Source organism: Palaemon carinicauda, chromosome 10 (genome assembly GCF_036898095.1).
Source record: "Palaemon carinicauda isolate YSFRI2023 chromosome 10, ASM3689809v2, whole genome shotgun sequence".
Taxonomy (NCBI): domain Eukaryota; kingdom Metazoa; phylum Arthropoda; class Malacostraca; order Decapoda; family Palaemonidae; genus Palaemon; species Palaemon carinicauda.
In genome coordinates, this window is record NC_090734.1 from 67,782,815 (window position 1) to 67,804,697 (window position 21,883).

General features: G+C 37.5%; 1 protein-coding gene across 1 annotated transcript in view; it reads left to right on the forward strand.

The window, feature by feature from the left end:
- The window catches only part of LOC137648626 (ero1-like protein), a 558,871-nt gene that overhangs the window by 499,843 nt on the left and 37,145 nt on the right, over positions 1-21,883 (forward strand). Inside the window, exons 9-11 of the mRNA XM_068381566.1 lie at positions 19,306-19,423; positions 19,582-19,735; positions 20,592-20,740. Coding sequence (XP_068237667.1) covers positions 19,306-19,423; positions 19,582-19,735; positions 20,592-20,740 — 421 coding nt within the window. The remainder of the gene's footprint in view (positions 1-19,305; positions 19,424-19,581; positions 19,736-20,591; positions 20,741-21,883) is intronic.

A 21,883-nucleotide genomic window follows, 5' to 3' on the forward strand; every position in this document is an offset into this window, starting at 1 on the left:
CAAAGGATAGATTCGAAATAGGTCTATATAAGCTTAATTCTTGGTAGTCCAGAGCACTTTTCTGAACTTGTGTGACTATAGCCATTTTCTTAGATTTGGGAAGCTTACATTCTTCATTCTTACATTGCTATTCTCATTATTATTTCGGCTAGACTAGAAAAGTTTCTCTCCAATTACTTCAGACACCGGCATATGATTGATCGCACAGTTTCTTTTCTTTGCTCTCTTGATAATCCTGGTGATGTCATCTTGTGTTATGTTGTTAAATCTCATTAATTTTATCAGTGTGTCAGGTGTATCCTTAATCTTCTGTTGAGTATTTACAAATGACCTAGTTATATTCTCAATTTGGTTTTTAAAGAATGGTTGAAAATTATTTGCTAGTTCCTGTATCCATCAGGTAGCTTCTTTTCGTTTGCACATCCCATTATACCATTTAGAAGATGCTATATATGTCTGTTGCTACTTCGTGGGTTCTGTTTTTTTCCTTCTTAGTAGGTAGTTGTATTGACACATAGCAGTTTTTAATTTTACCCACGTGCTTTCAGTTTTTAACCGGATCCATTTTCTTTCTTTACGTTCTTTTCCCTCTTTTATTTTTACTAGTCTCCATCAAACCAAGGAGACTGGTCTTTAACAGTTATAGTCTTTTCCATCAGTAGGCACATGGTATCATATACTTTTACTCACTTTATCATAAGTGGTCGTAGGACAGTTAACGCACATAGCTCCCAACAAACGTTGGTTATCATGATCGCAGGGAATGTTGATAGCATCATTTATTTTCTTCGTAACTTCTTCAATAGATATGGTAGGAGAAGAATTTGATTTATGTCTAAAGTTTATTTTCTTTACTAATGCATGTTTCTGTAGAGGTAGACTAAACGTAATAAGTTTGCGCACTGGCGAGATAGTACGTTTCTCTTCAACATTTATATCAGCTACAATGTTATTCATTGCATCACTCAAAAGTAGGTCCAACGTATGCCTAGTTAAAGTAGTTGTACAGTCGACATTATTCACTAATTGATATGATTCTAATAACTCACTAAATGCCAAAGCGTCAGGATTTGATGCATCCTCCATCCAAAAATTGAAGTCTCCACAAATAACTAATTAATTTTTCTCTTTGATTATTATCTCAATGAATGCACTGAATTCTTCAGAGAAGATACTAGTGTTTGTTCTCGAAGGTTTGTAGACTGTTATAAAGGATATTTTTTTGTTTTTGCATAGTTTATTTTTATATATTCAAAGCTTGTTACACTAGTTCTTTTTAACATTTTGAGATTTGAGTAATCTTTCTGAATAAAGAGTCCGTCACTCCCACCAAACCTACCCTCTCTCGGTATTTGAAAGAAGGTGCATGTAGAGGGTGTCATTTCAGTGATCTTAGTCTTGTAAAAGTTATATAACCCTGTTTCAGATGATGCTAGTATGTCCAAATATTTCCCGTTTATCATTTCTCGAATATGAACTAGTTTTATTGCATACAGATTGTATATTTACATAGCCACAGTTTATGACGTCCTTAGTATCCGATCAGTATTTTCTGCAAATCTTTTCAATTCCAAGTCATAAGCTTTGCAATCTCTAGAATTTACTATGTGGCCACATGGTTTGTTTTAACTTTGTGCAGATAATACACTCTGATATTTGCAAATTACACTCCTTGGTAGAATGTTTTCCTAAACATTTCCCGCAAACTTTATCATCGTTCTTAGACTTGCAATCTCTTCCAAGATGTCCATACCTCTGACAGTGGTAACTGGTGATCACGTGGTACCTATCACGTATGTATAAGTACCCTGTCATAACAAAACTTTGTCCCCATTATCATGAATAGCCCTCCTAACTTCAGGATCACATTTCAGCACATAGATGGTAGTCCCACCTGAAGCATTATTCTTCAGGGCTACACTTATCTTCTCTTCTATATTTTGGATTTGGTTCAGGCAACGATTTCTTTGAATCAAGGCTTTTATTACTTCATCTTCATCATTGTATATATTGCATATCATTATTTTTAGTTTTCATTTTCCGATTTTTCTCGTTTCAGTGTCAGTAATCAATGTCCGAATTTTGTTTGCAGCCTTTTCTCAGGCCATTTTGTTAGGAAAGTTTACAACAACCTTTCCATTCGAAGTTAACCTTGTGTTAAGTATAGGAATGTCTAAGTGCCTGTTCGACCTCCTGTTTTCTTTCAGTAATTTTAGTTGTTGTATTTGTTTATTTAATTACCAACAGATTTTTTTCCTTAACTTTGTCAGCATATGTCGTTGTCTCTGGTTTTGGGTCCATCTATGATTGAAGTGTTGCCTTAATTGATTCCATATTCATAGCAAGATTGTCAACTTTCTCAGTGAGGTCAGTAGTCTGGGTGGAATTTGCTGTGTATGCGCTAAGGTCCGCTACTTTGTTTTCCAATTCAGCGATTCTCGTGTCTTGTTCGCCCAGGTCCTCTTCTTTTATACTCCCATCGTCCTTCCTTCAATTTTGATATATATAACTTTGCTTGTCTAGCTTCAACTACGCAGTGTGAGCATAACCAATCTAGGTTCCTTAGTTCATTATCAGTGATACCTGTCACTATATATACACATATCTTATGATAAAATCTTTTGCACTCGCATCTTATCCGTTATTTCCCGGTCTCCCTCCTTGGTTTCACATATGAGGCAGACCGAGTTAGGAGCAGACAAGGGGGCAGACATGGTGTACTGTTTCTTCTCACTTTGGTTTCTCCATAAGATTACCTAATATCTTTTCAGTGATATTCTAATTGAGAAATAAAAGCTAAAACACGATGCAAATGGACACTTGTATAAGAGTCCCTATATGTACATGTTTATATAATATATATACAGTATATATATATATATATATATATACAATCATATATTTTATATACTGTATTATGTTCAGTTTAGTGTGTGTGTGTGTGTGTCAGTATGTTAGAGTACGCATATATATATATATATATATATATATATATATATATATATATATATATATATGTATATATATATATATATATATATATATATATATATATATATATATCTATATATATATATATATGTATATAATTATATATATATAATTATATATATATACATATATATATATATGTATATATATATATATATATATATACATATATAATATACATATACAGTATATATATATATATATATATATATATATATATATATATATATGTATATATATATATACTGTATATATATATTTGTGTATATATATATATATATATATATATATATATATATATATATATATATATATATATTATATATATATGTAGGCCTGTATACATCATATACGTATATATATATATATATATATATATATATATATATATATATATATATAAATATATAGAATCAGATAGAAATATGGTTGACTTTGACATGACAATGAGAATGGATATTGTTTGATGGGATAAGGAACAGTGACCTTTCCTTCGTTTATCACTTGGAAGCAATTCATCGTCCCAGATTGCCATAAGGTAATCTTTTTTTGTGTATAGGGAAGCGACGATCATCATTGTGACTTAGTTAATGTTATTTGTTTGTAATATAAATAGTTCATTCATTTGAAGATCTTATTTGGCGGAGAGACATGCTGACTTATGAACCGCATGGATGTATTAATTAAGTGAGGCAAGTCTCGGTCAACTGTTTGTTGTTGGACTACGGGCCTAACAGGATGATAATGACAAGAAAAACACGTAGTTGCTTGAGATTGTGGATAGGCTGATGAGATTGCTGCTTATAGCGAGAGAAACAGAATTGTCCACCCTGAGCCGCTAAAGATAATTATTGATTCTGGCCAATTTGGCGAATTTTACTGCGCAAAGAATCCCTATTTTCGCTATTTTTATTAATTTTTTCAAAAGCAAAAATTCCTATATAAAACTGGATGTGCATTATTTGAAATAATATTATTTGCATGACATATAAACAAGTGTTACTCTGGAATACTAACATGAAGATGAACCTAATTATTTTCCCATTCAAAGCTGTTTTATTGAGACCCGGCTCAGAACCAGATTTCGATCGAAATCTACCATTTCTGATAACCGGCTCAGAGCCGGACTTCGACAGATGGGGGTTAAAGTTGTACAAGGCCTTGAGTTTTTTTCAAAAGTTGATTATGGGTGTGAAATATGCTCCTCAGCCACCCTAAGTCGATTAAAGATTTTAGATTCATTATACCATTCTGATATCAGATTGGCCTAGATTCTCCTAGATTTGGCCAGTTAGATTTTACATGCAGAAACAAACGGTTATAGCTAACACCCCTAGAATAATGCAAACCTTGTAAGACATTCTACATATTTTGAGGTGCACCCAAAATCTCCTCAAACTTACAGGTTTTTGGGTAAAACAACTAATACACAGGTTTGGCATAGCTAGAAATAAAAGGCTTTCTTTTAGGATATCACCAACTCCTCCATGGAAATTACCATAGATATCTTTCGATAAATATTTTATGGGTGTATAAAAGAACATGACTGACTTAGAAGCCGATCTCTTTTAATGGAACATGTTAAAGAACATAGGGAATCGACTTTTATCTTTACTGATGGCTCAGATCTGATGCTTGCATTGGATGAAGAGTATATGGCAGTGCCTTTAATTGTAAAGGTGCAATTCCCCTAATATCTTTTATATATACTGCTGAACTGTATAGCATACTAACTGCTATTAAAAAAATAGTATTAAAGAGGAGGCACTTTTACAATTTTTAGTGATGCTAAAGTGGCCTACAAGCTTTTGAAGTTTTTAATTCCAGAGTGGCTTTTTTAATGGGCTGAGAAGTATAACAGTTCAATTTTGCTTGGTTGTACCACACACACAGGTGTGTCTGGAAAAAAAAGGCAGATTTATCGCCAAGGAATGCTGCAGCTGAGTTGCTACTAAGAATGTATCTCATCCTCTGTAATGATTGATTTCCAAGCATTAAGAACTTGTTTTATAATACTGTAATTTGCACCAGCATTGGGATATTTATATCTCCTTGGAGGTATAACATGATGCCCTTAGAGTGGGAGAGTACCCTTTGACCCCTTCGCATGCGTCACGCTCTTTTGATCGAGTTTCTGATGACTGGGCAACACCAGCAATATTGTGATGACTGTTTGGTACCCCTGACAGTGAGGCATTTGCTGACCAAATGCCCAACATTTTGTACCTTCAGAACTAAATATCTGTTTAAGGCTTGAGGTGAGGATGGCAGGTTCATCCTTGCTAAGATTCTAGGGCAGAATATGTTACTATGCTAGTAGTACTTTTAGATTCATTTTAAAAGCAAGTCTTTTGAAAGCTATTTAACTTTTAAAAGGACATCTTTGCATCTTTGCTTTCATGGTTTTTAATTGAATTTCTTTTTATTTATTTATAACGAATTATATCGGCATCAACAATTATTGATGTCATTATGACAGAACACTCAACCAGAGCCCCAACCAGAGCCTGAATATCCTCCATCGTTAACCTCACCTGACTCCATACCATCCCCTTTCTTGGCATCCTACTCATCTCCACCTCATGCAACAAAGTCCACTTACACAATGAGGGCCATGACATCAACAGGACTAATGTACAGTATGTCCAAGAAATCATCTCTGACTATCATTAAAAGTGGTCCATTAAATAAGGGATACTCTCCGAATTTTCACGTTATGAGTTTGTCTCCAGGCCAGATTGCCAGCATGGTAGCATGGTGATATATCAACATCAACAAAGAGTGTGTGTTAGTGAGGTGCATCCGCCTTCATACAATTCTAGAGTGCAAGACATGACCACCAAACTGCAATCTAGTGGTGAGCCAGCCAAACCGCAATCCAGTGGTGCATCCGCCATACTACAGATCAGATGTACATCCGCCAATCCACAGTTTAGGGGAGCTCCCTGTATCTTTGCACCCTCATCCGTTGCAGTTGTGTCCTGCAGGAGCGGATTATACAGTATCTCATAAAGTAACCTGTTCTCCTCCACTTGGTTTATTGTAGTAGTGTGAGGTGTTGCAGGTTAGGTGCTGAACGCACCTAACCTGCAATACCTCACACTACTACAATCGACTCCTAAGAGAAGCAGAAACATCCCAGTTCCTATGAAGTCAAACATGGTTCTGCTTTAACAGCATATTGAAAGAAAGAGACATCTTGAACCTTTCCCACCATTTCGTAGGATGATTCCCCAGGAACATCCTTCGAGAGGAACTAGGTACATAAGACCTTGTACTCCCCCGATTCCATATTTTTGTAATGGGATTCTTCCAGGTCCTCATGTTACGACAGCTCCTAAGAATAAGGCATTTAAAGGGGAGCACCATTTGGTCCTGATTGATCTTAACCCTACCTCAGATGAGGATGATGTTAGGGGTTTGCTTCCTCCTGCTAAATAATATCCTGACCCAGCTTCAGCGGTGGAGTTGTCATTTCGTGATCAGGTTTTGTCACCGTTCTTTTCTCCATTTCTGCACCAAACTTTGGGAGACAATGGAAAGACATTCCTGAAAGCTGTGAGAATCGTGATCCAGTAATCAAGCAGGAAGTTTCTTCTGTTCTTCAGCCAAGTAAAAGAGCTTGGGTGCTGATTCTCCCTCTTCCTTTATGATTGAGGAACCCTGTGCCATCACTGTAAAGGTGGATTCTTCAGATCCGATCCTATAGACATAGATCCTTTGGAAGCTCTGACAACAGAGCCTGGTGAGGATTCATCCTTTCTGCAGGTTCTTGGAGTGATCTGATGGTTAAGTAAACTTGGTGAGGCCTTTCTGGCACCGTACGTAGGGTAGGAGACATCCATTGACAGGTTCTTCCTAGAACCTTACAGTTCTACACTTAGGCTGAAACTACCCTGATCCCGTCAGGTGGAAACACCATCCGTAAGATCGAACAAGTCTCGGCTTCGAAGGACTCCCTTAAGGCAGCGAGGTCGTTAAAGTTAATTCCCCCGATGCTGTCTAATTAGAGAAATTTCTATGTAATAGAGGGGGCACATCCTAATCTGTTGCCTCTGGATCCTGATGTGGCATCTTTTCTCCCTGTGGTTTAGAGTAAGAAATTCTCTCAGAAGTCAGAGGTTTTCGGCAGTTTTGTCAGCAGCTGAAATCCTAAATTTTGAAGCAGCCTTCATGTCAGCCTTGTAGGCATGTTTATGGTTGGATCACTAGTCAGGCACAGTCTCAGACATGAGTCCGAAAATAGTACGAAGAACGTGCGGTCAGGGCTAAGGCACTAGAATTTCATTTCCACCAATGTGCTTTCCTCTGAGGCAATTGCATCCTCAAGAGAATGAATGGAGTTGTTAGTAAATTTGTGCCTCAAATGGCTTTGAGGGACTCATTGGGGCTTCAGAACACCCCGATGACACAATGTCCAGCTTTGTTCCCGCCTGCTGAGGTCACGGTGGTTGTTGATAAATGGGAGAATGCGAGCAAAACTACCTTCTTTAGGAGGGCAGACTCCTCTAAGCAGTCTCTGCCACCATTTGCAAAATCAAGAGCTTCCTCTCCCAAACTACAACCTCCACAATGTAGGCTCCTTCCTGAACCAAACCATCCCCACTACTGGAGACAGGATTCAAAACATTCCTTTTGGCGTTGCAGACATCCCAATCTACAAGGTCAAGGAAGTAGAGGTTCCCATTAGGGAAAGCAATCCCCTCATTCTACAATCTGTGAGGGGATACCTGGTAAGTCAGTTGAAGAGGTGGCGATTCTACGTGACAGAACCTTGACTTGTAGTGGTCCTTCACTCCAGGTATCTCATCCAGTTCATGACCTGCCACCCTCTTCTGACTCAGACTCCGATGAACCTGTCATTGTACAGTATTTTAAAGGATCTACAAAGGACCTTCTTTAATGTTCAGGCTATTCTGGAAAATAATCCCATTGAAGAAGTCCAGGACAGGTCTCCAGATTTTCAAAGCAACTTTTTCCTAGTTGAAAAGTTAACGGAAGGATAGAAACCATAGAATTGCCTTGCTTGAACCTGTTCATCTTTCAGACAGAGTTCAAATTAAAGATACCCAGCACCATCCTACAGACAATCAGACGAAACAACTTCATTCTGTCTATAGACCTAAAGGATGCATACTTTCAGGTACCCATCCATCTAAAGTCCAGAAACTACCTTCAATTTGCTCTATGAGAGAAGACATTCCAGTTTCGAGGCCTTTGCTTTGGCTTCTCTACGGCACCGCAAATCATCACTCGGTCTTTTCATTCTGGTGCATTCCATCATCAGCAGACTTTTGTAATACCTGGACAACTGACTGTTACTGGCAGAGTCGGAAGCTTAGCTTTCTACACCACAGACACCTCAAGTTTTGTCATGGCTTCTGAATCGAGATCAATCTCAAGAAGTGGATCTTTGAACCTCAGCTTCTTCTATGGTATTTAGTCGTGGACATTAGCCCACTCCAAGACCAAGTGTTTCCATCAAGAGACAGAGTATTTTGGTTTAAACAGATCGCAGCTATGTTTTTCAGACCGAAGCTATAGCAGCATGACAAGGCAAAGGATTTTGGGCCACCTCTCCTCTCTAAAGAAATTAGTTCCATTCAGTCGGATGTACCTCTGATCTGTCCAATGGGCTTTGAAGTCTCAAGGTGTCAGAAGATGGACTTCCCTCCGTTATATCCAGTCCATTTCCAGATGTCAGGAAGAATTTCTAAGGTGTTTATTCAAGACGAGAACTAGTTGAGTGGATCCCCATTGCAGGTCCCTCCTCCATGATTTCTGCTACTGTATTTTAAGATGCGTCACGATAGGGGTGGGGACCCCCATCTGAAAGACCGTTACGTCTCAGGTCTATGGACGCAGAAGACATATTTTGTATAAATTATTATACCTTGAACTAAAAGTGGTATATCTAGGGTTACTCCACTTCACGGACACCCTATAGAGTTACTTGTAAGTTTTGATGAGCAACAACACAACCATGGTAACATACATCAACAAGCTAGGGGGTTTGGTGTTCCATTTCCCTTGCCAACTGGCTGTCAAGATGCATCAGTGAGTATTGGTTCATGCAGTACATTATTCAGTTTGTCATGCTGGGAAGACAGAATGTGATTGCAGACAATCTGGGTTGACTTGGCAAGATAGTTGGGTCAGAATGGTCTTTGAATCCTCTAATGGCAATGGAACTCCTGACTTTGTGGGGTCACCTGATTATAGATATGTTTGCCACTAACCTGAACAACAAACTAGAAGTGTACTGCTTACTGGTCCCAAACCTGTCAGTGGTGATGGAAGATGCATTCCAGCACCCTTGGGAGAACCTAGACATGTATACCTTTCCCCAGTTCAACCTAATACTGTACCATGAGTCTTGAACAAGGTAATGATGTCCAGGGACCTTCAACCTACGATTAACACTAGAAACCCTGAAATGGCCTTATTCAGATTGGTATCCAGATCTTGTAAGCCTTCTCACAGACATGCCAAGAGAGCTACCAAATTGGCCAGCACTTGTGCATCAGTCACAAGTCAAAAGGTCCCACATAGCAGGGTCTTCCCTTTCTCTTCATGGTTGGAGGTTATCTAGCTTCTCTGAAAGAATGGATTTTTGAGACTTGTCATGGGTAGAAATAATACTTTTAAAGAAGTTGTCTTAAAAGACAAAAATATCTATTCCCCAAGTGTGAGCCGCGTGGCAAGACGAGATTCAACCACAGCCCTGTTTGGGCAAACCTGTCTTCACTTCACTGTCATCATAATTTTGGAAGTAAACCAAGCCTCGCCAATGGCGCCTGCCGTGATAAGGGAACTGTCCTGTTTTGACCAAGATGTCATCGTCTTAATTAGTTGAGTTAGCACATTTTGAGAAACTGAGCCTGAGGGAAATCCTTGTTTAGGATATATGTTACGACTTAACATGTGGTCCAGATTGCATCAGAAATTTCTCCTAGAAGCTTCCATGGCGTGATCGAAGTGGGCGTTTTTTGAGGAAGCCAATAGAGATGCAGAATTGTTAAAAAAGAACGCCTTCTATGGAAATGACCACTGCCCACTGTAATTAACTCTGCCCATACATGGGTATATAAACTTCAAGAGATTGTCCAAAGGAGATAGGACAGGACATAAGACAAGAGAGAAACTATGCCCGAAGCAGATAAGACCCAAGTCCTAACGAGATAAAAAACAGAGAAGACCAGAAGTCTGATAGAGTTAGATTCTAACCTTCCCTTCAGACAACAAAGGCCTATCTCCAAAATCCTGTTATGGCCGAGAAGAAGAGACAAATTGAAGCTGCCAGCCCTCCCTGTTTGTGACAAGAAAAGCCAACACTGGCTGCAGCTTGCCTTAGTTCAACAGTATCATCGAATTTTTGGAAGAAGACCTCTGATGTCCCATCTGGATTCCACCCTTTTTGTAACGTCTTCGAATCCGGTCATCGTGCCAATTTCATCAGAACTTTAGCCGCCCTTCTACAACATTTTTGAAGCCTGAAGTCTCCATACCAGTATCGTTTCAGCAGCTGCTGAAAACTATTCCTAAAGTATTTCTACTTTACTGACTGTTCCCCTTTTCTGTTGATGTTTTGATTATTTGATTTATTTGATTTGTCATTTAAAGTAACTGAAGAAGTAACATTAATTTTCTTTATAAGTTTGTGAATAAACATGCTGTGTTTTTTCCTGAGTTTCTTTCTATATTTATTTCCTATGTTTCGATGTTGGTTGTTGTTGACATTTATTTTACTTATTAAAAGAACCTGTAACGATTTTAAGATCGTAACAGTTGGCGACCTTGCCAGGATTCTCAACAACGTAACCAATTGAAACAGGGAGAATATAGAAAGAAGCAGAATGAGTGAGATTACAAAAGATTTGATAGCTTCAGGTAAACTTCTTGGTCTAGATGGCGATGCTCTCTGTTAGTATGTTTTTAAGAGAGAACAGGAAGTGTTTGAGAGAGACGAAAGAGCAGCTGAAAGAGAAGAAAATGAGAGACAGCGTAAGCATAAGTTAGAAATCGCTTGTTTAAGGCAAAATTTTCATAATAGTTCGCCATGTAGCAGACCAGGATGTAACGCATCAGGTAGCAGACGGGGTAGTAATTCATCATTAAACGATGATTCTGATCATTTAGGTATGGGTGCAGTGTTGAAATTAATTCAAAAATTTGATCAGGAAGATATAACAAAATGTTTTCATGTCTTTTGAAAAGTTAATGAAGGGAGTAGGTTGTCCCAAAAACAAGTGGACTTTGTATTTACTGTCAGTCTTAAGTGGTGGGGCACTTTCTGTGTATAGTTGTATGTCTGAGGATGAAACTGAAGACTATGATATTGTGAAAGAAACTGTTTTAGTGCATACAGGTTAGTACCAGAGGCATACCATAAAAAAATTTAGAAGTTTGAAAAGGGATGAGAGCAGTACTTATGTAGAATATGGAAAGAAGTTAGAAAGCTCATTTGGTGATTGGTTAACTTCCGTTGAAGTAGATAGTTTTGATGATCTCAAGAACTTAGTCATGTTAGAGAACTTCAACGATAACATATCTCCAGACATTAAACTATATATAGAAGATAGGCGTGAAAAGTCTTTTACAGATGCAACAAGGTTGGCAGATGAGTAGTCTTACTCATAGTTTAAGTGATAGTAAGAAGAAAAATAATCCTTCTTCTAGTAAGATGCGACATAGTACGAGTAGTTTTAGCATTAGTAATACAGGGAAATATGATTATCATTATTATTGTTATACATGTGGAAAACCAGGTCATACTGCCAGCTACCAGGTTTTGTAAGAGTAAATGGGAAGGTAGTAGTTCAGATATAATTTGTTATTGATGTAATAAGAAAGGGCATATAGCAAGGAATTGTATAGTAGAGAATGTCAAGAAACCAGTGTGTCTAGTTTATAATCTTTCGTCAAGCAGAAATGACTTTATGAAAGAAACTAGGAAATTTTACAGAGATTTTTTGTCTGAAGGTGTAGTTTCTTTGCTTGAAGGAGGGGATTCGAAAGAAGTTGTCTTACTTAGGGACACCGGAGCAGTCGTTTCCCTTATTAGGAAAGAGTGTGTGCCAACAAGGGCAAAAATCAGTATGAAAGAAAAACTAATGATAGGTGGGTTTCTGAATATTTGCATTGTTTGTCCTTTGTTGAGAATGAACTTGATAAGTCAGGAATTGTCCAGAGATGTAAAACTAGCAGTTGTAGACTATTTGCCAGTTGACGGCATTGACATTATTGTTGATAATGATTTAACAACATCCAGATGTGTGAATCCTATTTTAAGTGATGTACCAGTGCCTGAAATAGTAGTAACTAGGTCAGGTTTAGATACAGATATAGACTACAGTCATAGTTTGTTCGAGGATTCGAACGTGTGTGATGGAGGCGGTGAGATTGATCTTAGCAAGTGTGGAGCTGAGAAGATCGACTCCATCGGTATTGACAGTGTTAGCCAAGTTGATGATGTAGCTGTCGAAAATAGTGATGTAGATGTAGTCGATGTAGTGGATTCAAGTAATAGTTACTGCAATGGTTTAGGCACTAACATTTTGAATAGAGATGAGCTAATTAAGTTGCAGAGAGAGGATGAGACACTGTCTCGAATTTTTTAAAGTGAATTAGATGATGATCCTGATAATGTTTGTAAGGAAACCTTTTGTTTAAAAGACAAAATTTTGTGTCGCTATGTTCATCCCAAGTCAGTTAACAAAGAGGAAGTTATAGAATAATTAGGTATTCCTAGGAAGCTTCGCAAATTAATTCTGAAATTAGCACATGACGATCAAGGACATTTAGGGGTAAATACTACCACTAGAGAGTTACGGGGTCCTTTGACTGGCCAGACAGTACTACATTGGATCCTTATCTCTGGTTACGGTTCATATTCCCTTCGCTTACACACACACTGAATAGTCTGGCATATTCTTACATATTCTCCCCTGTCCTCACACATATGACAACACTGAGACTACCAAACAATTCTTCTTTACCCAAGGGGTTACTGCACTGTAATTGTTCAGTGTCCACTTTCCTCTTGGTAAGGGTAGAAGGGACTGTTTAGCTATGGTAAGCAGCTCTTCTAGGAGAATGACACTCCAAAATCAAACCGTTGTTCTCTAGTCTTGGGTAGTGCCATAGCCTCTGTACCATGGTCTTCCACTGTCTTGGGTTAGTATTCTCTTGCTTGAGGGTGCACTCGGGCACGCTATTCTTTCTTGTTTCTCTTCCTCTTGTTTTGTTGAAGTTTTCATAGTTTGTATGAGTGATGTTTATTTTGATATTGTTACTGTTCTTGAAATATTTTATTTTTCCTTGTTTCCTTTCCTCACTGGGCTATTTTCCCTATTGGAGCCCCTGTGCTTATAGCATTATGCTTTTCTTCCAACTAGGATTGTAGCTTAATAATAATAATAATAATAATAATAATAATAATAATAATAATAATAATAATAATAATAATAATAATAGATAAAACTTTCAAATGTATAAGTAAGACTTACTTTTGGCCTAAGATGAAAGGTGACGTTAAGAGATATGTATCAAGCTGCCACGAATGTCAAATTACTGGTAAACCTAATCAAGTAATTCCCAGGGCTCCCTTATGTAATAGTCCATTAGTGAGAGAATCTTTTGAGAATGTAATAATTGATATAGTTGGACCTTTGCATAGAAGTAAAGGAGGGAATATATATCTATTAACAATCATTGACAGACTAACCGTTATCCAGAAGCAATCCCAGTTAGAAGCTGCAATGTGAAAACTGTAGTTAAACGCTTGTTGAACTATTTTTCCAAGTTTGGTTTGCCTTGCGTTATCCAAAGTGATAATGGCAGAAATTTTGTGTCCAAATATTTCAAAGACAAAATTAAAGAGCTAGGTATCAAACTTGTTACTTCCACGCCGTATCACCCAGAGTCGCAAGGGATTGCAGAACATTTCCATCAAACATTAAAAAGTTGCTTACGAAAATTATGTAATAACTTTGAACATGACTGGGAAGAAAAACTACCTTTTGTCTTGTTAGCCTTACGATTGGCACCTTATGACACTACAGGATTTAGTCCTTTTGCGTTGCTATTCGGTCACACTGCTAAAGGACCTTTAGAAATTTTAAAGTGTAAATTAATGCTTCAAGAGAGTAGAGAAGATTACTTTCAGAATTTAGAGGATTACAAGGAGAATTTAAGGAAAGCTTGGAAATTAGCAGTAGAAAACGAGAGCAACAACCAAGGGGAAACTAAAAGAAGATACGATCTTGAGGCAAAGGAGAGAAATATCCGTGTGGGAGATAAAGTCTTAGTATTAATTCAGAAAGAAGGTCCCTCATTATCTTATAAGTTTGTAGGTCCTTTTCCTATTTTAGGTAAAAGGGGCAATATGAATTACTTAATTGATATGAGTAGACGTAGAGCTAAGTGGCTGCACATGAACTTGCTAAAGAAATACAACGAACGCCCAATACCAGTAATAACTGTGTTCGAGAAATTAGTTTTGAGAAAAACTCTGATGTGCTTAAGAATTTCAAGTTATTTAACTCTAGCTTAGAAGAAGAAAAACGGAGTGAATTGTACAATGTTTTTCTAAATTATCCAGAAAATGTTAGTGACAAATTAGGTTTAACTAATCTTTTAGAACATGATTTCGATTTACAGGACACTAAACCCATTAGACAAAGTCCATATCGTTTGAGTCCAGAGAAGGCAAATTCAGTATGAAAGGAAATTAAGTATATGTTAGATAATGATTTGATAGTTCCTAGCGAGAGTGAATGGTGTTCTCCGATAGTTCTAGTAAAAAAGGAAGATGGAACAAATAGGTTGTGCATTGATTTCAGAAAAGTAAAGTGTTACTAAGCAAAGTAACTTTCCACTTCCCAGGATTGAGGATTGCTTAGATATGTTCGGGAATGCTAAATTCATCTCCAAGCTTGATTTGGCCAAAGGTTATTGGCAAGTACCTCTAAGCAGACGAGCTAGTAAAATTTCCGGTTATGAACCTAAAGTAATGCCTTTGCGGTAAAGAAATGCAGCCAGTACTTTCCAAAGATTAATGAATAAAGTTTTAAATGGTATTGATAACTGTGTCGTGTATTTAGATGATCTTGTTATATTTTCTGAAACTTGGAAAGAACATTTACGAATTTTAGCTAAAGTCCTGACAGCCCTTGAAAAAGCAAACCTTGTAATAAATTTAAAGAAATGCGAATTTGGGAAAACCTATATCACTTATTTAGGGCATAGAGTGGGTCTCGGTAAGATTTGTCCTAAAAGTGGGAACACAGAACCTATCATCAATTTCCCAATCCCAGCAACTAAAACGCAGGCCATGAGATTTCTCGGGATGGTTTCATATTTCCGTAGATTTGTACCCCATTTTTCAGAAATAAGCGCTCCCATAACTAATCTTTTTAAGAAGGGACAAAGTTTTGTATTTGATGAGGAATGTGTAGAAGCCTCAATAAATTAAAGGCCGTAATGCTTCATGAGCCAGTATTATTGTTACCTGATTTTAACAAGGAATTTAATTTAGCGATCGATGCTAGTGACATTGGTATAGGAGGAGTCTTGTTGCAAGAACTGAATGGGACGAAGCACCCAGTCGCATATTGTTCAAGGAAACTAAATAAAGCTCAACAAAATTATTCAACTATTTAGTTTAGTTTCATCCTTGCAGCAATTTGAGATTTATGTATGTAGTAGTCCTGTTTTAACTGTGTATACAGATCACAATCCGTTAGTTTATTTGGAAAGATTTAAGAATAAGAATAAACGTCTCATGCGTTGGAGTTTAGAGCTACAATATTATAATCTGAAGATAATTCATATAAAAGGAAAGAATAATGTTATAGCTGATAGCCTTTCCAGAGATTTTTCAGAATAAGTATTTTTTATCAGCAAATTAAGGTTTTTTTTTTTTATTTGGCTGAAGTATTGTATTGAGTGAATGGAGTCCGAAAGAAGAATTTTTTCCTGATGTTAAGTTGGAGTTTCATGCAGGTGTTCCTCAGTTCAGGGATAAATGAGTTTTTTCGTTGCAGACTTTAAAAATAAGTAATATCAGTAGATTTTCTTTTTTTTTCTTTTAGGGAAACGTGTCATAGGTAGACATAATACTTTTTAAGAAGTTGTCTTAAAAGACAAAAATATCTATTCCCAAAGTGTAAGCAGCGAGGCGAGATGAGATTTGACTACGGCCCTGTTTGGGCAAATCTGTCATCACTTCACTGTCGTCGTCATGTTGGAAGTAAACCAAGCCTCGCCGATGGTGCCTGCCGTGATAAGAGAACTGTCCTGTTTTGACCAAGATGTCATCGTCTTAATTAGTGGAGTCAGCATATTTTTAGAAACCGAGCCTGAGAGAAATCCTTGTTTAGGATATATGTTACGACTTGCATGTGGTCCAGATTGCATCAGAAATTTCTTCTAGAAGCTTCCATGGCGTGATCGAAGTGGCCGTTTTTGAGGAAGCCAATAGAGATGCAGAATTGTTAAAAAAGAACGCCTTCTATGGAAATGACCACTACCCACTGTAATTAACTCTGCCCATACATGGGTATATAAACTTCAAGAAGAGATTGTCCAAAGGAGATAGGACAGGACATAAGACAAGAGAGGAACTATGTCCGAAGCAGATAAGATCCATGTCCTAAAGAGATAAAAACCTTCCCTTCAAACAACAAAGGCCTATCTCCAAAATCCTGTTATGGCCGAGAAGAAGAGACAAATTGAAGCAGCCAGCCCTCTTTCTTTGTGACGAGAAAAGCCAACACTGCCTGCAGCTTGCCTTAGTTCAACAGTATCATCGAATTCTTGGAAGAGGACCTTTGATGTCCCTTGTGGATGCCACCTTTTTTGGTGCGTATTCAAATCCGGTCATCGTGCCAGTTTCATCTGAACTTTAGCTGCCCTTCTGCAGCGTTCTCAAGCCTGAAGTCTCCGTACCAGTATCGTCTCAGCCACTGCAGAAAACTATTTCTTAAGTACTGTATTTCTACCTTACTGACTGTTCCCCTTTTCTGTTGATGTTTTGATTTATTTGATTTGTCAGTTAAAGTAACCGGAGAAGTAACATTAATTTTCTTTATGTTTGTGAATAAACGTGTTGTGTTTTTTCGTGAGTTTCTTTCTATATTTATTTCAAGGGTTTCAATGTTGGTTGTTGTTGACATTTATTTTACTTATTAAAAGAACCTGTAACGATTTTAAGATCGTAACAAGACTGACTGCAAAGCAGGTTTCTGGATATCTATGTAAATCCTCCACAGCAGTCTACCAGGAAAAGTGGTCCCTCTTCTGTGATGGGTGTCATGGAAGACACATTGTTCTGCTCAAGACCAATATTCCCTTGATTGTTGACTTTATAACTTTATAGTTTTCCTATGATTCAAGCAACGGTTCTCAGTCATGAGGTTTAAAGGATATCCCTCAGCCTTGAACCAGGTTTTTCGAATGAAGGAAATTGGTCCCCCTCATCGTGGAATTATTGGCATTGACAAGGAGCTTCTAACATGCTGGCCCGACTCAGGAAATCAAGACCCTTACTTGGAGTAGGATGATGGTTTTTCGGTCCCTTAAGATAGTTTTTCCGCTAACCCTGGCATCTTCTAAGAGGGTAAGTGAACTTCACAGACTCTTGTACTTGGTTTCACTCTCCAGGAGGTGGAGGCAACTGTCGATATCCTATTTACCAAATTTTCTCGCAAAAACACAGAATCTGGTTTGACTCCCCAATTTCATCAATCAGGGAGGTGACTGATATGGATAACCTGCTATCATGTTCTGTACGGGCAATTCGTATTTACTTGAAACGTACATGTCATTGTTGTCCTAAGGTACAGAATCTTTTCATCCGTACTGATAGAAGGAAAAAAGTAACTAAGAATGCCATTTCTTATTAGCTTTGGGAAACCATCATGAGAGCATACAAAAATAAGGAAGATACAACTATGCAATCCACTCCCAAAGCCCATGATATCAGAGGAATTGCTGCCACGATGTCTTTCCATAAAAATCATTCAGTAGCACGAGTCTTTAAAGATGTTGTCTGGAAAAGACAACCCACCCTTACTGCTGACTACCTTAGGACTGCACCTATAGGTTTCTGGACATCTTTTCCATTGGACCTGTGGCAGCTGGACAGTAAGTGGTGTAGTGAACTGGTCCCTGTACAGGACGGGTATCATAGTGTGTAAGTTAACAGTTGCACCCCATAATTTCTGTATGTGAGAGTAAAACGTCTAGCCGGCCTTCTTTTCAAATCTCTTGTCTTCATCACCCTCTTCTGGGATCATCATGTGCGACGTTATTGCTGGTTGGACACTTAAGTAGGTAAGCTCACTAGTGACGGGTAGTTTTTTTACTATAAGTAGAAATGTTTTTCTCACGCGTTCTTTTTGAGGGGAATTGTGGTTCATATGCAAATCCTTAATCATATTACAGCCTTTGCAGTCTGCCATTCACAGATGAGAGCTTATCATTTAATATGGTGGGCTGTGACCCATTATAACCTCTTCTTGAGTCACAGGATGCAAGGATTACATGCACTGTTTTTCACCTTACTGGACTGTGCATGTTCATCCCGGGCTGTTTGCCTGCTAGAAGGCCAATGGGACTTGCCCCTGTCTAAGGGAGACACCCACTTTAATTGACAAAGGTTTGTTTTTGTGTTTGATCAAATGTAGAATTTGAAAAATTATTTGCATTTTTCCTAGCTATACAAACCAGAGTCATTCAAGTTTTACTTCCTGCTGCATTCACTCCATTTCAAGCCAGATCCTGGCAACCCAACACACGGGCAAGTAAGGCATGCTATATTGGTTGCCAGATCCTTGATGGTTCTTCATTGGCTGTATCAGCTTGCACACCAGAGTACAGTACACTCATGTTAAATACTCAGGTTTATATAGCTAGAGAAAATATGAATTATATTAAAATTAGTGATTTATGTAGTTTAAGTATATTATACAATAATAACGTTAACAACTTCAATGGGAAGGCAAAGCCATTATCCTGACTATACTTCATGTTTAACCTTTTTATGCTCATAAACTAGGCTATATAAGTTTTTATTGTGTGAACTTTGCTAAATATTTTAAGTCTTTAAAAGTCAGAAACTTACAGTTAGTAGAAGTTGCTTACAAGATTTTTAGGTAGTGTACTAATACTGTATATTCAATTGGAAAAGCCAAGAGAAAAAAGTGTTGGGCTGTATTTTTTATTTTCTTTGTTATTTGTTGTTTATTCTAAAAAAAAATTGAGCAATTTGTCATTTTTCTAGCTCTGTTAATTAGTTATTTTTTCTTACAGAAATGAAAGCTTTGGCAAAAGCTGCACCATATCTAGAAAGTCTAGAGTTTTTCACTGGCAATGAAGAGGAAGACACTGATGTCAGAAAAGCTGTTGTAGATTTATTGAATGTGATAAAGTGAGTTTACATAGTCCATTCTTTACATTTACCTTATGTTTTAAAACATTTATACTAGATATTTATATTTGTCCTTGATGATCTGTGCTTGTCATTACAATTTGGTAGTGCATTATTTTAAAAATTGTTTAGCTAGTAATTGACATTTTCCATTCTAGGGGTTTCCCAAACCATTTTGATGAAGGTGCTATGTTTACTGGAGGATTTCAAGCTGCAAAATTAAAGGAAGAATTCAGACAGCACTTTCGAAATATATCGCGTATAATGGACTGTGTAGGATGTGACAAATGTCGCTTATGGGGAAAACTGCAGGTGAGTTATTTAAAGTTGACTCCCTTATCAAGGTTTCTCAATTTTTATTTTAGCTTCAAAAATATTTTGAAATGCTAAAGTACAGTATTATCACATGGTAACAGTTGTGTTTTATGCGCTTTGTGTTTAGAAGAAAACTATTATTCAGAAGCACATAAGACCTGGGTTTATGAGTAACTAAATGCGAGCAAATCAGAATACAAGGATGTGAATTTGAATTAGTTTACAAGCATTGCATTAGTCTGCGAGGAAAAATATTTTTCTGGGCATATTTTGTGGACGAGTACTAACGAGACTAAAACAAAATAAGCCACGCGGTGGCCATCCGGCACACACGCAGTGTTCATGCTATGTTCATGTGATTTTTACCCTCATTTTCATGACATTTTAAAGAAAGGGCAAAAACAGTCATCGCAAGGTAAATTCCATGCCAAAATTGAATGTAATAGCGTATCCATGTATCCGGAAATCGTAAATTAAGTGATTTACTCCTCCTCCTCCTCCTCCCTCTCGCACAGCAGCCCCGAATTTTCTAAGAGTTAGTGTTAGTTAGTTTGCGAATATTTTCCTTTTTGAATTATTAATTTAAATTTATTTATGATGTTAGTGTTTATGAATTGTTCAATAATTACCATTAAAAATGAGTGTACAGTACTGCTTATGTGTATTTATGGTTTTGGGCTCTCTTCCAGAACAAACTGACAAGTAATCCAAGGTACTATTGTGTAACATTTATTAGTCTAAATTGGGTTTATGAATGTACAGTAATTAGTTTGATTTCATATTAATGGATAAAAGTAATAATTAAGTACCACCTTTCGAATTCTATTAATACTAATGTTGCCTTTTATTTTAGATCACTGGATTAGGAACAGCATTGAAGATACTTTTCTCCGGCAATTTTGATCAACCATTGGATCAACAATTGAGTTTGTCAACTATCAGGCTTACCAAGTTTCAACTTTCACGAGGAGAAATTGTGTCCTTGTTTAATGCATTTGGCAGGTATGTTTTTTTATATGCGGATTTCTTTGTGGAATTTTCAGACATTTGTATACCTAGGTGCCTGAGATTCAAATCCTTGTGAATCCTGGAAACAGAGACGGAGCTATAACAATTAAAGACTACACTTTGTAGGTATTTTTTAGTAACTATACACTACTTTATTGGATCTACTATTTCTCTAGAAGATATGGAAATTGTTTTATGATGCTGTATCTGTAATGTGAGAGAGATTTGGTTGATGACTTTTTCCTTTTTTTTTTTTTTTTTTTGACAACTTTTATTTACTATTTCTGTCCTAACACTTAGTTTTTTGTGAGTGAAAGGGTGACATTAACACTTATATGTGGAATAATTACTGTATCTAAAAGAAAGATTATATGACAAATGGCAATTTTTAGAAGGTAAGTGACATAGATAGATTAAGGAGAGGGAATGTACAGTATAGAGGAAACTTTTAAGACATTATTTTAAGTTCCATTATTTGAATGCCTTTATTAATACCCTTCGCGACATGCACCTCATGGTTTCAACCTCTTACGAGGGGAAAACGGCAGTTCTTCAATTCTAGTACAGCCTTTTTCCTTCTTTTCCGAGAGTATGACAAGGCTACTCACCAACCCTCTGTGGGATTAGGATGAAGACAAGTACTTCACAAAACTTTAGTTTTGCAGAGAAGTCATGCACGCGCACCCACTGAGCTCTAGCAAGATGGGTAGGCGAGCTCTTCTGCTCTTCGCCTTACAGTATACCCATTGTGAGCTTGCAAGACCCTACTTTGGAAGTGCATAGAGCTTCAGCTTGCTGTAGCCTCAAGTGTGCTCCACTCACATTACCTGTACCCATCTTTACAGGTAAGAGTCAACTCTCTCCTCGCCGGCAATCACTAAGTGTTCGCTGATGCTGGCCGCCGCTCACCAACATTCACTAACTCAAGGCAGCGTTCACTATTACTCATTAGCGCTCGCTAATACTCATCAGCACTCACTGGTGCTTGCCGGCGTTCGCTGGCAAGTCTGGACAAACCTGCCTAATATTTGTGCTCTTGGTGTTCTGGCCCAACAAACCCTTCATGCGAGACTATGCTTCTTCATGGGAAACTCCCTTCACTGAAGAGGTTTACACAGCTACAGGCGTCGCTAACAC